The 14539-nt window shown below is 39.4% G+C and overlaps 1 protein-coding gene across 2 annotated transcripts in view; it reads left to right on the forward strand.

Moving 5' to 3' along the window:
• Positions 1 to 750: 750 nt before the first annotated feature.
• The window catches only part of iqgap1 (IQ motif containing GTPase activating protein 1), a 40837-nt gene continuing 27048 nt past the window's right edge, over positions 751 to 14539 (forward strand). The window contains exons 1-4 of one of the 2 annotated variants that reach the window (XM_088295938.1): positions 751 to 891; positions 973 to 1087; positions 2050 to 2152; positions 13744 to 13900. In XM_088295938.1, coding sequence (XP_088152064.1) covers positions 1042 to 1087; positions 2050 to 2152; positions 13744 to 13900 — 306 coding nt within the window. In that variant the 5' untranslated portion in view covers positions 751 to 891; positions 973 to 1041. Of the gene's footprint in view, positions 1088 to 2049; positions 2153 to 13743; positions 13901 to 14539 lie in introns of both variants that reach the window. The other variant, XM_088295937.1, reaches the window with a different exon arrangement.

A 14539-nucleotide genomic window follows, 5' to 3' on the forward strand; every position in this document is an offset into this window, starting at 1 on the left:
CCAGCTATTTTCGGGCAGCAGGCGGTGTACACCCTGAACTGGTTGCCAGCCAATCGCAGTTGACCTACTAAAAAAAAACATTCGCTGAATATCAGAAAACTGGTGTGGCATGATTGCTTGAGCCCTGAGCAACTGCTTGTGATGTCATTTTCAGTCAACAATTTTGTGGGTTTTTTTCAACAGAAAACTATTTCTCAAAATTGTAATTTTATTCATTGATTTCCTGTTTGTTCCATGTCATTCCAAATTCAGAAAAAAATTATTAAGGCTACTCACGTTCTAGTATAAAGCAGTATAAGACGCCCATGCAAGTGCAACTAAGCCATGTCTGCCATCTAGTGATGAATGATAATATCACAACTTAAAACTATAAACTGGAATTCTGCTATTTGTGGCGGATAAGGAGTGAGTCGCCCTGTGTACACGGAAAATCTGCATAAAGTTGATGCCCATTGAAATTAATTGGGGGGGTTATAAAGCGTAAAAATTCTGATAAGAGGTAGTATAAGGATCTTATATAAAACAATCTATAATTTCTTGATGGATGTGTTTAATAAAGTAAAGGTGAAGAATGTCAGTGGCCATTGCATCCTTGTATTTTTCTCTATGCATCCCGAAAAAGTTTGGGCGTTACGGGGTCATGATTGGAGCAAAGCCCAGAGGACCCACGCACATCCACGCACGCACACGCGCACGCATACACAGCCTTTTGAGCTCAGTTTTTGCTCAACCCTTATGGCTCCTCCCTGCAGCGGCCAGCAGGGGTCGCTGCGGCGCCAGGTTTGACACGTTGGAGCTCGTAGAACTCGGTTTCCTGAAACGCATACTTTTGGATTAGGAAGAACACACCCAGTGACACAAGTGAGGTTTGAAGAAAAAAAAGTTTCAACTGTAAGTGTGCTGTGGAGGAACAAGAGGGCCGAAAGGTCCTTGTCGGGTTTCTTTCGCTCTAACTCGTTTTTCGACCAATAGTGTGGCGGGCAAGTCGAGTTTGAAGTGAAGCTCGGAGTACAGAAGGTGGACGTTTGTCAAGAGACGAGGATGTCAACTTCAGACGAGACAGACGGGCCGCGGCCGAGATATGGCTGTAAGTTGTCATTCTTGCTTTTTTTTTTTATTGTAGGGCGGGATGCCAGACTGGCGCCTTTTTCCATAAGCGGCTTCAGACCTCTTGTCTCCTTTGCAACAAAGCAAGGAAGACTTGAGTTTACTGTCTTTATTTATATGAAGCTCTCACACCCAGCTCCGTGTGAATCTGGGCAGCATGGTTACGGCCAAATTCAGACTTCCGCGTTCCCCCCCAAATAATCTATGCGTTGAGGGATCGGCATGCGTTTTTTTCGTCTGTACTTTACACCGCACACTTACCTACTTTCAGTTACCAGTAAAAAAAAATGACAGCACTTTGGCATGACCATCAACCTCTAATTAAAAATGTCAAAAGCTAACGTGTCAATGCATGGGAAAGTAGACGTTAACCGTTTACATGTGAGCATAAAAACAGCCAAAAGTGTCAAGGAGGGAGTATGTACACACCACTTTGCCTCTGTTTTTTTGAGAACAGGATCTATCTGCTGCTGATGTGGCCTGTTGTGCCATACAGGTCTACCTATGACAAGAGGCTTAAAAGGGGCCTCTGTATTGCTTGCCCCCCTTTCACCACAACCTCTCCCCATAATTCGGAAACTGCGCTCTGTTCCCTCACGAGAAATACCCCACAAACATTCACTGCATTTTTTTTTATCTCCAGTATGAGGACAAAAGCATACCCACATCACTCAGGCAGGCAACATGGAGCCCACTTTGGTTAAACAGTCACACAGATGACTAATAAACAAGCCTTTGTGAATTCCCTCAGTGTGAGGAACTATAGAGAAGTTAACAAGCTGTATGGAAAGTGGGCAACATGATGCAACCAAGCTGTTTGTTGAAAATTAAGGTCTTGTCACAATCATATCAAATTATTTTCATTCTGTATTCTGCAAGCCAACAAATGCAAATCAATTTTTGTTTTTAAATATATCTTTTCATATGTTTCTCATGCTCCAGCTGTCCTGGATGGCGTGGAGCGACTCACGGCAGAGGAGATGGATGAGAGGCGACAGCAGAACATGGCCTACGAGTATCTGTGTCATCTAGAAGAGGCGAAAAGGTGAGAGCTAGAAATCCGTTCCGGTGATCAGCAGTACAATCAGTTGGATAACTGAAAACTAGATTTGGGATTGTAACTTTGTTATAATTTATGACCTTGGAAAGCCTTACCATATTGATAAGCTATTTTTTTTTTTAAATATTTGGACCTGACTGTTCCAAATCTCACTAAAATGTTAGGGATCCTTTGAGTTACGCACATGAGGCAGGACTCAGTGTCTACACTAGTAGCAGGTTGGATCAGGCCCATTCATGCACTTTGAGCAGGTTACAACTGGCTTGTGGGTTTCCTTCCAGTACAAGGAGAGTGTCATAAATAAGTCATACCGTCGCTATGTAAAATGGCTCCACCCTTAGAAATCATGGATTTTCACAGAATTAAGTTGTCCCAGAGGTTTGTTTCCTTTTTTGTTGGGTAAAATTCTCCTACATGACTGCATCAAAATACGCATGAGAGTTTCTGTGTTGATGCAGCCTGATGATTTGAAAGGTATGCAGTATAGTGAAAGAGCTGCTACCGAGTATGCCATTGCAGGTGAGGTCTGCTCTTTTGTTTGCCCTCACATATATTCATGTGAGTGTGTGAGCTGCTGAATATATTTGCTTTTGGTGCCTCAAGGGTCGACTGTGGCACCAACAGGCTCACAGATTTCAAAGAGGAAGGATTGTATGAAACAGGAAGTGACTCAGTCCCCCGTTGATTTTTGTATTTACCACTGTTGCCACAGAAACGTGTCGTTGTCATAGCAACAGGTTCCGGTGTGAGTGCTTAGGTCCGCATTGTTGCAGATGTTGAAGTTGTCATTAAAAATACTGAAATAGTACGATGTAAATGTCCTTTGCATTCAACGTCCAGCCTTCATGTTTGAGTGAGAAATGTTACTGGCTTTTTATCGTGCGCAACGGCAAATCAGAATACAACAAACGTGTGGCGTTCTTCAGCGCAGAATGTTTTCAAATTGTCCTCCCTAGTTCTCCATGACATGGCTTTTCCACCACACACTCACAGATGTCAGAAACAGACTTTCTCCTCTGAAATCAACGCGTCACGTTGGAAGAGTTTGGCTGCTCTTTGAATGTTTCCCTTCTGCGTCACTGCATACGGTGGAACCTCTAAATTCAAATGTCTGTAAAGTCACGCAGTTGAAAGTTGGACAAACATTTTTAGGGGGGAAAAAAAATTGTTTGACCAAAGCCGGGCCCCTCACTGACATGGACAATCGCGATTTTAAAAAATTACAATTTATAATTGTCTTCAATGAAAATGCGGAGTTTTGATAAATTGTCAGAGTTTCAATTTAAAAAAGCAAGCACCAGTAATACTACGCTATGATTGACATGTCAGTCACGCCTTCTGTCTCCAATATGTTGTTTTTCCTTGGGCACGGTTATTTCTTTAATAACTGCAAACTCCCCTTTGATTCACGGCTGTTAAAAAGTGTTCAAAATATAGGCTGACATAGCACAATAATGTGGCCCATTAGTGAGTCACAGAGGACTGATTTAGAAGCCATCTTTTTGTTGAGTATTTGAATATTTCTTGCCCAAACTTGCAGACTTTTTTTAAAAGGCAGTCTTATTTCATTCCGCAATTGTATCTTTTTCCTCAGTTAATATTAATTTGCGTCACTATCATCAAAGGTAATCCTAAAAAAAAATATGAAGTCACGCTGGATTTTTTAGAACAAGGTGCTCGTGTTGGTGTGGCACCTGCGTGCTGTCAGCTGGATTGTGGTCGGCCACATGTGGAATGAAGGGAATTCTTGCAGGTGCACGGAAGGGTGTGTGAGCACACTAACTTGTGCACTTTTTGATCTGAAGGAATGCGCTGTGTTACTTTCTTTATAGTAACATTACTCCCGACATGTTTATCGGAGAAGAGAAATCCTCTCATGGCTTGAGTGGAGAGATTAAGTTTGTCTCTTGCATTGTTTGAAATTAGTTTGGCATTGGTCATGCCCACTTTCTAACACATCACATCTGTTTGTGCTGTTCGTCATTTCATACCTTGATTGTATTCTGTGCCCTTTTCACGTTTGTTACGATAAAATTCAATCCCCATTTACCCCTCTGAATTAATATAATAGTTTTCCACAATTAATGACAAATAAAATCATCATCCAAAACACAGAAACAAATAGTGAATGTTATTAAGGACAAGGTCATCTTTTCTAAACGTTATACATTTATAGTTTCCATGTTCTACCTGTGTCAACATGGATTTTCTCTGGGTGCTCTGGTTTCCTCCCACATTCCAAAAAAATGCATTGAACACTCTAAATTGTACCTAGAGTGGTTGTTCGTCTTAATATGCCCTTGTGAGGATAAGCGACTTGGATGATGGATGGATTTATATCATCTATATCATCAACATTACATTTGAATGTGTGCAGCAGCAACAAGAACAAAAAAACATTAGTCGTTAGTTGATTCTTGTTTGACTCAGCCCAGGAATGCAGTTATACACGTTGTCATTATGGAGTAGTGTCTGTTGCTGATTGCACTTTCCGTTGCTCTTATAAATGTATGTACTCAAGGCAAATTAGTGTTTTATCAGGATTCTTTTTGCTCATTTTCCATTGTTGCAAAGTTACCCAAAAGTCCCCCGGCCAGCAGTGTTCGTGCAGCGAGGATAACGTATCGTATGTGGTTTATAAACATTGATTGAAACTGATAAGAAGCATCGCAACAAAGCAGCTGACAAAAATCGCAGCGGATCATGGAACAGTACATGATAAATAATGAGTTGTTGTTGTATTTTTAAGCAGTCAAGCTTCACCTTTTTAAAATTGTATAAATTGTATATCCCACACTTTTGATATCTTAGTCTTCATTTTGAAATGTGGAGAGTAGCGGTATAGGATACATGCAGTTGACTACAGCTGCTTGGTATTTAAATGTCATTGTGAACAAAAATTTGATACATAGGAGAGATTGGACTTAAGAGGTGTTGTATAAATAGATACCAATGTTAATAAAATAAATTTGGGTTTGCCAATATTATTCATGCCTGCATGTGGTAGTTTTAGTGATGTAATTAAAATTCCCACAGAAATATGAGCGTGGTTTGAGGCACATTTCTTATTGGCTGAGTGAACAACATTACGAGCATTTGCGCTAGCTAATGTGAGATAATACACAATCTGCGTTTCAAAAGCGTAATACAGTGACAGTAACTCTGTTGTCATTTTTATATGCTGCCACATTAATTTCATAGTATGCAGATTGTGGATGGAGTTTGCAGTGGTGTAGAACAGCACTGCATCATACTAATAGTTTGCTTACCTCATTTCACATCACACAGCTGTCAGATAGTTGCCCCAAACGTATTTACACGTGCTGGCTAATAATTGAAGTTGTGTGTTCATTATTCAGTTGGTAGTCGGCTTATTACTGATAAGGCACAGTACTGTATGCCTCTTAAGCACTACAAACTACGACCACATTAAAATGTTGCTGTTGCATTAATACCTCTCCGACAATGCCAATAATGCGTATAATGATTGTTTTTCAACACAATTTATTCTACTTTTGTTACAAGTCTTGTATTTATTGTATTCATGTTCATTTGCTGCCTGGTATGTGTACATGTGTTGCAAGCGAATGACATCATGGCAAAAGAATTCAAAGAATTTAACCTGTATATCGCATGGCGTTTCATAATGACAGTTGTCAGTTACTGTAAGTAAATAACATTTTGCACCAGCTTTACTTGACAGTAGAAACATAAACAGAACAATTCCTCGCAAGAGCCATTTCAAAAATGTTGGTTAATGTTGGTTCTTATCTAGCAACAGTCATCACTGGATTTTCTTGTCCTGTAGTTGCTGCATTCATTATGTGAAGTGAAGAATTTGCTTTATGCCAGATTTTATGGCCAGATGTTTATCTCTGAAGTGGTGTCTCTGCAGGGACAACAGTTTTAGACATGTAAGCAAATAGCAACGGAACAGTTGTTCCCTCTCTCGGTCTTAACTAATGATGAAGAGAAATTATTATTTCTTTCTGTTTATAACCTGTCGTACTTTGTTAGCATTTGTCATTAGCATGCAGGGCTCTCGACTAACTTGTTGCACTGGTTACGCTGGTGCACCCAACTTTTTTTCTTGGGTGCACTACCATAATTGTTATGTGGACCCAAATATTTGACCACATCACAGACAACTCTGCGGTTTTACTGGTTTAACTGTAAAAAAAAAAAAAAAGTTGCCTGCATTTAGACCATATTGATTGGAAAATGATTAAAGATTTGGTAATGAAAGTTCTTTATTTAAAGAACAATTCCACAAGGCAGGTAACTAATATAAAAGATGAGGTGTTTAAAGTGTTATGCATGACCTGTCGAAATTAATTTTCCAGCATTCAATGTGTCTGTGTGATTAAGGAATAAAAGTTCAAACGTCAATTGAGGCCGATTAACAATGACATACCCTGTACACAGCCATATTGGACATTTTGGATCATTTGACGTAATCCCTGTGATGTCACGTGTGATGTCACAACCGTATGTGAACTTGTTTTATTGTGCTATAGTCAAGTAGTCCCATAATTTAGATAACACTCTTACTGTCAGGTTTCATATTCTATGATAGTGGTAAGATTTCCTTTCCATATTTGCCTAGTAGAGTCACAACATTCCATCACATATTGAACAAAAAAATGGGAATGATTGTCACCAAGCTGTAAGTGGACATGTAAAAAAAATATGTTAATCATAGTCTGAAAATATTAGAACGAAACTCGCAATATTTTGGAAACATTGCCTCATATACATCGACATATTTTTTTTTCAGTTGCAGCATTGTGAAATAGCCTTCATAAATAACTTCAATGCAATTTACACGTAAAAACTGAATGGACAGTTGGGAGTGAAACATAATCAAGCGATTATTTGTAAACTTTGCTTTAACTTGGCATGGTTACCTGAATTATATCACCTCATGGTCTTTACATGTAACTTGTATGCATGTAACATCAAAGGAGATTTTTCATAAACTTACTGTTGTATCAAACAATCAAATGACTCTGTTAATGTCAAGTCAACTATGACAGGTCAATTTGACAGCAAACACAAAAAATCAGTCTCATGCAACATGCACACAAACTGTGAATGTTGTTTTAGATTAGATCTCTTTTCCAGGATGACATCAATTCTTAATTTCCAAAAGCGTTGTGAGCTTGATGTCGACTCTTAATCATCGCTCTCCAAAACAAGCCATGTAATCATGGCATTTAGTATGATGCAATAGAATCATATCATATTTACATTTTTAGGGTCTCACTGTGAGCCGCCACTGCAATACAAACTCAGTTGCCTCCTCAGGATCAGGTCATTTACTTGTAATTTCCTGTTTTCAAACTATGTCCAAATACTCTTGTGAATTGCTGCAGCACATTATGAAACACCGGAGACCAGCCTTTGTGCTGCTGTGAACAAGAAGGACATACAATAGTTCCGATTAGTCAACTAAGCTTATTCGCAACAGCAACAAGCAGCTGCTCTAAAATACACATTAACTTCCAGCTTGAATTTTTTAAGTTATATACAATTTAATCATAAAGTACATTTAAGATTGTAGTACATTTAACTTTGATTAAACCTTTCAGTATCAGCATTGCTGACTTGTTTATACAATAAATGAGGGAGCATCATATAGATCTAGTGTGAAGTAAGTTCAGAAAATTACAAATCAAATCTTTTTGTGTCACAAGTAAAGTAATTACACATAATGCAATTAATAAAGCATGAAAAAAAATTGTTATATTTGACAAAATAATAGTTTTCCCGATGTTGGATACTGCCAAGCGACAAACCCGGAAGTGTGACGTCATTCCAAGGGCACTATGGCAGAGCTCCAGGTAGAAAGTGAATTAAGACAGTCAGAAATTGACTCAAAAAAATCAAAATCTCAAACGTATCTGAGGGGATCCACGTATTCGAAGAGTTGGAGGAAGAGGAGTTTGTTGGAACTATGTTCGTTGGATATATCATACATGTACGAGCCAGATGCTCAGGAGACCGAAAATATTGTGTGGCTGTCCAATCAGGCTCTGGAAGGACAATTTGCACGGGCAAGACATTTTGTCAGAACACCGCACACGGAGTGGAGACTAGAATCATTGAGACTGGAAGAATGGTCAGGTTCTAGTCTGGGGTTATTAGCTATGCGTTATTGTTTTAAATTCTATACTCTGCCATGCTGTAAATGACGCACGGTGAGATTAGTTCATTTATTCTGCTAGTACTGAGACCACACGTTATAGTGGGTTGGGTTCCTCCGTTGTCATTGATGAGGTATATCAACACACTTGCTGTTCAACTCTCTACTTAACACCCACACACTCGTTCTCCTCGGCTCCCTGCATGTGGACTCCGCAGACATACATCACAGTAGTCAGTCACAGACAAGCTGTCAAAGTAGACGCAACACACCACACGTTTTTCAAAATGGATTTTAATCACGCCTCCCTTTTTGCGAACCCTTTATCATAAGCAAAAAACAGAGATCATCGAAGTGCTTGTGGCAATGAACACCCGTCGACTCTGGCTTGAAATTGGCCTTAATTTTTATTTTATTTTTTTTGCAGTAAATTTTTAGTGCCTTTTAAAAAGGAAGAAAAACTATACAATATGCCAAGTTGCACTAATACCATGAAAGTATTTATAAATATAAAAAGAATACCTGAAATGCACTTTGCTAAAGACCTGTCCTTGCATGACTGATATTTTATCAGTATCCGCACCTAATAAACCAAATGAGCACTTTTGTTTTTTGTTTTTTTACCAGTAATTTCAAATTAATCATTGTGATTATTTGTTAAGCCTAAAACACACGTCGAAGAAACAAATACACATTGAGTTTGGTCCCTATTCAGCCAATATTTGTTCAAATGTCACATTCTCTCTGGATGAATGATTGCATCCTTCCCAAGGCCATCTAATTTGTCTAAGCAAATAATTATTAAAAAAAAAAAAATCCCCATTTGAAATGAATAGGAACTAAAACAGCTCATTAAAGCTAATGAGTTCCGCAGATTGTTTCTGTTGAGGCCTGCTGGAATCGAGTCACACATTCAGAGACTGAGGAGCCATGCCGCCTCTGTCAAGGCAACAACAGCCCCACTTCAGAGTTTTGGCTGGTTGTGCAATCTGAGAAGGCTGAGAGTTACACTCCTGGCTTGGGTGACAACTCAGGGCAAGTCATTGTGTTGGAGCCTGCTGATGAAACTTGTCAGTCTGATGAAACTGCTGTCTCAGGTCCGTTTGCCCCCACCCATCCCCACTCCATTTCCCAAACTTCCACCTGATTAGCTGGTCTACCTGACGCCAACCCCCAGGCCCACTTAAGTTTCTGTTTTTACAGCTTTTCACATTTGCTTCCAGCTGGTAGTTGCGCTCAGGTGGCCTTAGCTGTGGATAGAAATGGCTGAGATACTGCTGACTCATTATTTTTGTGAGCAGTGTCACAGCATGCTTGTTACAAAGCCAAAAATCTTCTACTTGCACTTTTTTCTTAATCAGGAAGTACAACAACCCACTCTAAGTTAAATTTCTTCAGTTATAATGGCAAATCATATAAGATATGTTATGTAACTGGCTGTTTTCCCCACACTGGCAAAGTATGATATGCTATGAAAGGAGTCAAAATCTGTGACATTCACTTGCGAATCAAAGTTTTAGCTCTTAACCTTACAGTCCCCAAAGGGGAAAAGACACACAATAGATTAAGAAATACATTATGACACAGGTGTCAAACTCAAGGCCTGGGGACCAGAGTCTACTCCGCCTCTTCATTCTATGTGGCCCACATAAGCAAATTATGTTCATTGACTTAATGTTGCCTCCAAAAAGATCAAAATTGCAACCTTTTTTAAAGCGTTGAGATATTGGAAGCATTTTTATTACCAATCCCACTATTAAAATAAATGTACTATTTGTACTAACAGTTTTTACTGTATATGTAATATGAGGCAAACATGCATTTATTTGAGTTTGCAGTCATAACAGCCCTCCTAATCAAACTGTACAATAACGTGTCCTGTGACAAAAATGTGCTGTACACCCCTGCATTAAGACAGTAATTATGTTTTAGGCTTGGGGCAACATGGTTTAACATCACCCCAAAAGGCTCAAGTTCAGACATCAAGCTAGTGTTTTTCTCAAGGCTGGTCAAAGGCTGCTGCAGTGAAGAGATTCCACTGTTGCAGCAAAGCATGTAATGGACCATTTGGCTCAATGTTTCTAGGTTAGAACCACCATTCATGTTTTTTTAAAATGCTTTCCATCTCTTGTTAGCATTTCTCAAAGATAAACAAGAGTCATTGGGTGGGGTCATGTATTGCTTTTAGTTGAGATGCAAGGTTTCTCTGAATAAACTCCTCTTTGACAGAACAGCGGAGAACACTACCCATGTAAAGTTAGTTGTCATCATACATCGTAGTTCAGTTCGCCGGAAAAAAAAAAAAATATATATATAAAATTGACAATAAACAAAAAAACAATTGCTACTTTTGCTGTTAATGTTGCAACTTTTCTGGAGTGAAATGTGTTGTCTGGTGTGTCAGTTCACATGATGAAGTGTACTTTCATTGTTTGTTTATAGGCCAAAGTACTCTCTAAACAATGGCGTTGCTGTGCCCATTTGGGGGCCTCCGGCAATCAACAAAAGAACAGCACTCCACAGCCTTACATCATAACTCATCTGCTCGGCTTGTCTGTTAATAAGGCTCTGTAACTAGTTTAAAAATAGGAATAATTTTCTTTCATATCAATTAAAGATGACACATTCATGTGAATTAGGATGCTTGTATGGATTTCTATTGAGCAAGGTCACTCAAGGTGTCATGTGGATGTAAATTGTAAACACATTTCCACAGCAGTGGACGGAGGGAGTGCTGATCTCTTCCGGGAGAGACAGTGGTCAGTCGCAGGTCTCTTCCTATGAGGCTGACCTGTGACCTCAGCACAACTCCAGTTTCCTACAGCTGCACAGAAGGATTTTTTTTTCCCATTGTAGTCATTTGGTAGAGCCATGTTGCTTTAAGGTGGAAGAAGATTTGGAGTATTTTGAGTTTCCCCGCAGTTGTCATTTGTTGAAATCTCTGTAAAAATTGATGACAATGTCGGTAGATTGACAACAGTGAGTACCACTCACTTCATTGTCCGAGTCCAAGCTCTGCCGATACTTTTTTGACTCTAGCATGACAAGTGTGGCGTAATTCTTTATCCTTTTGTATTTTGACCAAAGAATGTCAGAGACCTTTAATTAAAATAATTTGCAACTGTTCTAAAAAGGAGAGCATTTTGGCTGCTTTCCACTGTTGTTCAAACCACTCATCAACTTTCAAAAATCCCAAGTATAGCTGCTAGTGCTGTTTTACAGATTTGTGGTGGGTGTGTCTGTGTTTGTGTGAGCCTGGAAAGGGTGTGTCGCCTGATAAAGGAGCCATTAGTCTTCATGGGGCCTTTCACTGCTTCAATGCATAGTGAAAGGGGGAGTTTGTTCCTGTCTGGCAGGCTCCAGCCCCTCACTACAGGACGGCCACCCCAACTTCAATAGAAAGCCTGTGTGTAGACCCTGTGTCCCAACATCCCTAGAGGAAAGTTGTTTCATATGAGAGGGCGCTGGTGTGTGCAGAGCAACATGTTGCTGAGTAGTATGAGGTCCAAATATCAAATATCAAAATAGAATAGAAAAATTGTTTAGGACATGTCACCAAGGAACGTGCACATACAGCAGAAAATAGGCCAGCATTAGGTGTATATGTGGAAAATAATCTTTAAATGTTCCAACCATACCGTTGCTTGACAATGCCTTTCATTGTGGAGGAGTGGGAGTGTTTTCTCAACAGCGTATTTCCAAAAAGCTATGTGTGACTTCACTCTGTCTGCCCTCACTCAGAGTTTCCTTGACAGCAAAGATAATCTTCAAGGCATTCTTAATCAGAGTTGTTGTAAGAAGGTCTTAATGTAGATAATCTAAATAGACCATGAGAGGGAGGTACAATGTAACAATTTAGATATATTTACATAGATAATGTGACAATTCTAATTTAAATCTTACCTTGGCTGATAAATTGGATTTTTATTTGTTGTAGTGTGATTGGACAAATATGATATTGTTTATGTTTTACTTTCCTGTACCCGATTTGAATGTCCTTTGACTCTTGCCAATAATCTTATCTTTACAGTCCAACATCGTGTCATGTCTGTCTCCTGACAGTCTTAACACTGTGATGCCCTTCTTGTGCAGCCTATGGAGCAAACAACGCTAATCTGTCCTTGATGTATGAAAGCGGATATGGCTCAATACTGTTGATTTCCAAGTCATGATTTTTTTTTGTGCAAGTCTTTCCTCTTGGATAAAATGATTCTCCCGAATGTGCCGGAAACATGCCGGGAACAAAGTAGCGGTGACCATCGTTTTCCTCCGTTGTTGTTTTGCCTGTTGCATGAAATTTTTTTGCTGTTTCCCTGTGGTAAGCGACAAACTGAAGTCCTCAAAGTGAAGCAAGTTGAGCTGAGCTCAGCTGAACCTGTTCCACGCAGGAATTTGACATCAGACTCGTGTTCCACTGCAAGATAGAGCTGCGGCAAATTAATGTATCAGCGATTCCTTAAGCTTCCATCTAATTTAGCAGTTTGTCACTGAAACTCTTAATTAGAGTTTCTCAAGTGTGTTGTCTATAATAGTAAAGTATAGTGTGGGCAAAGTAATTTGTCTGACATTTCAATCACAACAACAAAAAAACCCCCACATTGACTCATGTATTCTATGTCACTTTCAACATTCCAAAGGGACAAGTCAACCTGCAGTTGCAGATATTTTTCTTCATCTTTTTTAGTAATGGCCAAAATGATGTATTTGCGTGTTTCACAGTTGATGTAACTACTTACCGTCATTGATTTCAATGAAATATATTCAGCCACAGCAACAAGCCTGTGAAAGCAGATGGCTTGTGAACCCAGAGATTCAGAAAGTTGTTCAAAATGAAATATGCAAATACCAAGATTTGTTAAAACCCTCTTTCAGAAATATTGTAATTCCCGTGAGCCACGTGCAAACAAATAAATAGAAATGTTTCTAAACCGATTATTTTAAGCCCAAATTGATTTATTCTGTTTCAACAAAGTTCATATAGTTCCACAACTTGGCTCATTTGGCCGACAGTTGCCAGGTGGTGAAGACATGAGCTGGTGGAATTCAGTCACACCAGGGTGATCCATGTCGGAGAGCTCAGCAGGTCTCCCCAATGGATGAAGGCTGACACAGGGCAAGAATGTTGCTTCACAATATGACCTAAAAGAAATGAAATGTGACACAAGAGGAATGCTGTGTACACTGGTTGAGAGGTTAAACTGGCCTGAGATATTTGTGTTAAAGTGAAGGAGCCTTTGGGGTGGAATGATCTATGCATTTTAATAAAAAGGCTATTAAGCATCTTGAATTCAACTTATTAAGACACTTATGTTCACTTTTTGTGCTTCAGTATGGCATCGAATCATTTGCAATAAAAGTTTAGCGAGAATTAACTGAAACAGAGATTCTATAAGAAATGACTGACATGGATCTAATGTTGCTTTCCTTGCAGATGGATGGAAGCCTGTTTGGATGAAGAGTTACCGCCAACCACAGAGCTGGAGGAGGGTCTGCGGAATGGAGTTTATCTGGCCAAACTTGGCAACTTCTTTGCTCCACGCACCGTCTCCCTGAAGAAGATCTATGACCGCGAGCAGACACGTTACAAGGTGATGGCAACATTTATATTTCAGCAAATTTTGTATTCGTTAGAATGTTGTAAAATAAATAAATAAATGAATCCCTGAGACAAATTAGCTTTAAATGCAGAAAATAATCTTCTCATAAAGGCAAAGAGAGGCAGCTAATTTATAGAACACATTTCATACACAAGATAACTAAATGTGTTTCCCATAATTCTAAGTGGCATATTTTTCGTACCATAAGGCGCACAAAAATCTCAAACGTTAACAGCGCGCCCTGTAATTCTTTACGCTCATCTGTCCAGCCGGCCAATAATTCAATAGAGTGGAGGTGAAAATGAGCAAAGTTCATTTAGTTCTTAAGAAATAGCTTCAATCTTCTCAGTTTTTCCGCTTTCATCGCTTCCTGTTGTGACCTCTGCACTGACTCGTTCGCTAACAGCCAATCACAGTGCTCATTTAACTCGACAGCCCGATCCGATACAATATATGTTGAATCAGCTGAACACGCCTCAACAACGGCTTTGACGACATCACACGCTACACCAAACCGACTTTCCGACGGACGACGTCGGATTGGTGTGTAGAGGCCTCTACAATTTTAGTGACTTTGTTAGTAGAGAAGAGATCTGCAAGTATTTGTATTTTTGATTTCATGGATGTGAT

Source organism: Idiotropiscis lumnitzeri, chromosome 5 (assembly GCF_059441095.1).
Source record: "Idiotropiscis lumnitzeri isolate Australia: NSW breed Sydney's pygmy pipehorse chromosome 5, RoL_Ilum_1.0, whole genome shotgun sequence".
NCBI lineage: Eukaryota > Metazoa > Chordata > Actinopteri > Syngnathiformes > Syngnathidae > Idiotropiscis > Idiotropiscis lumnitzeri.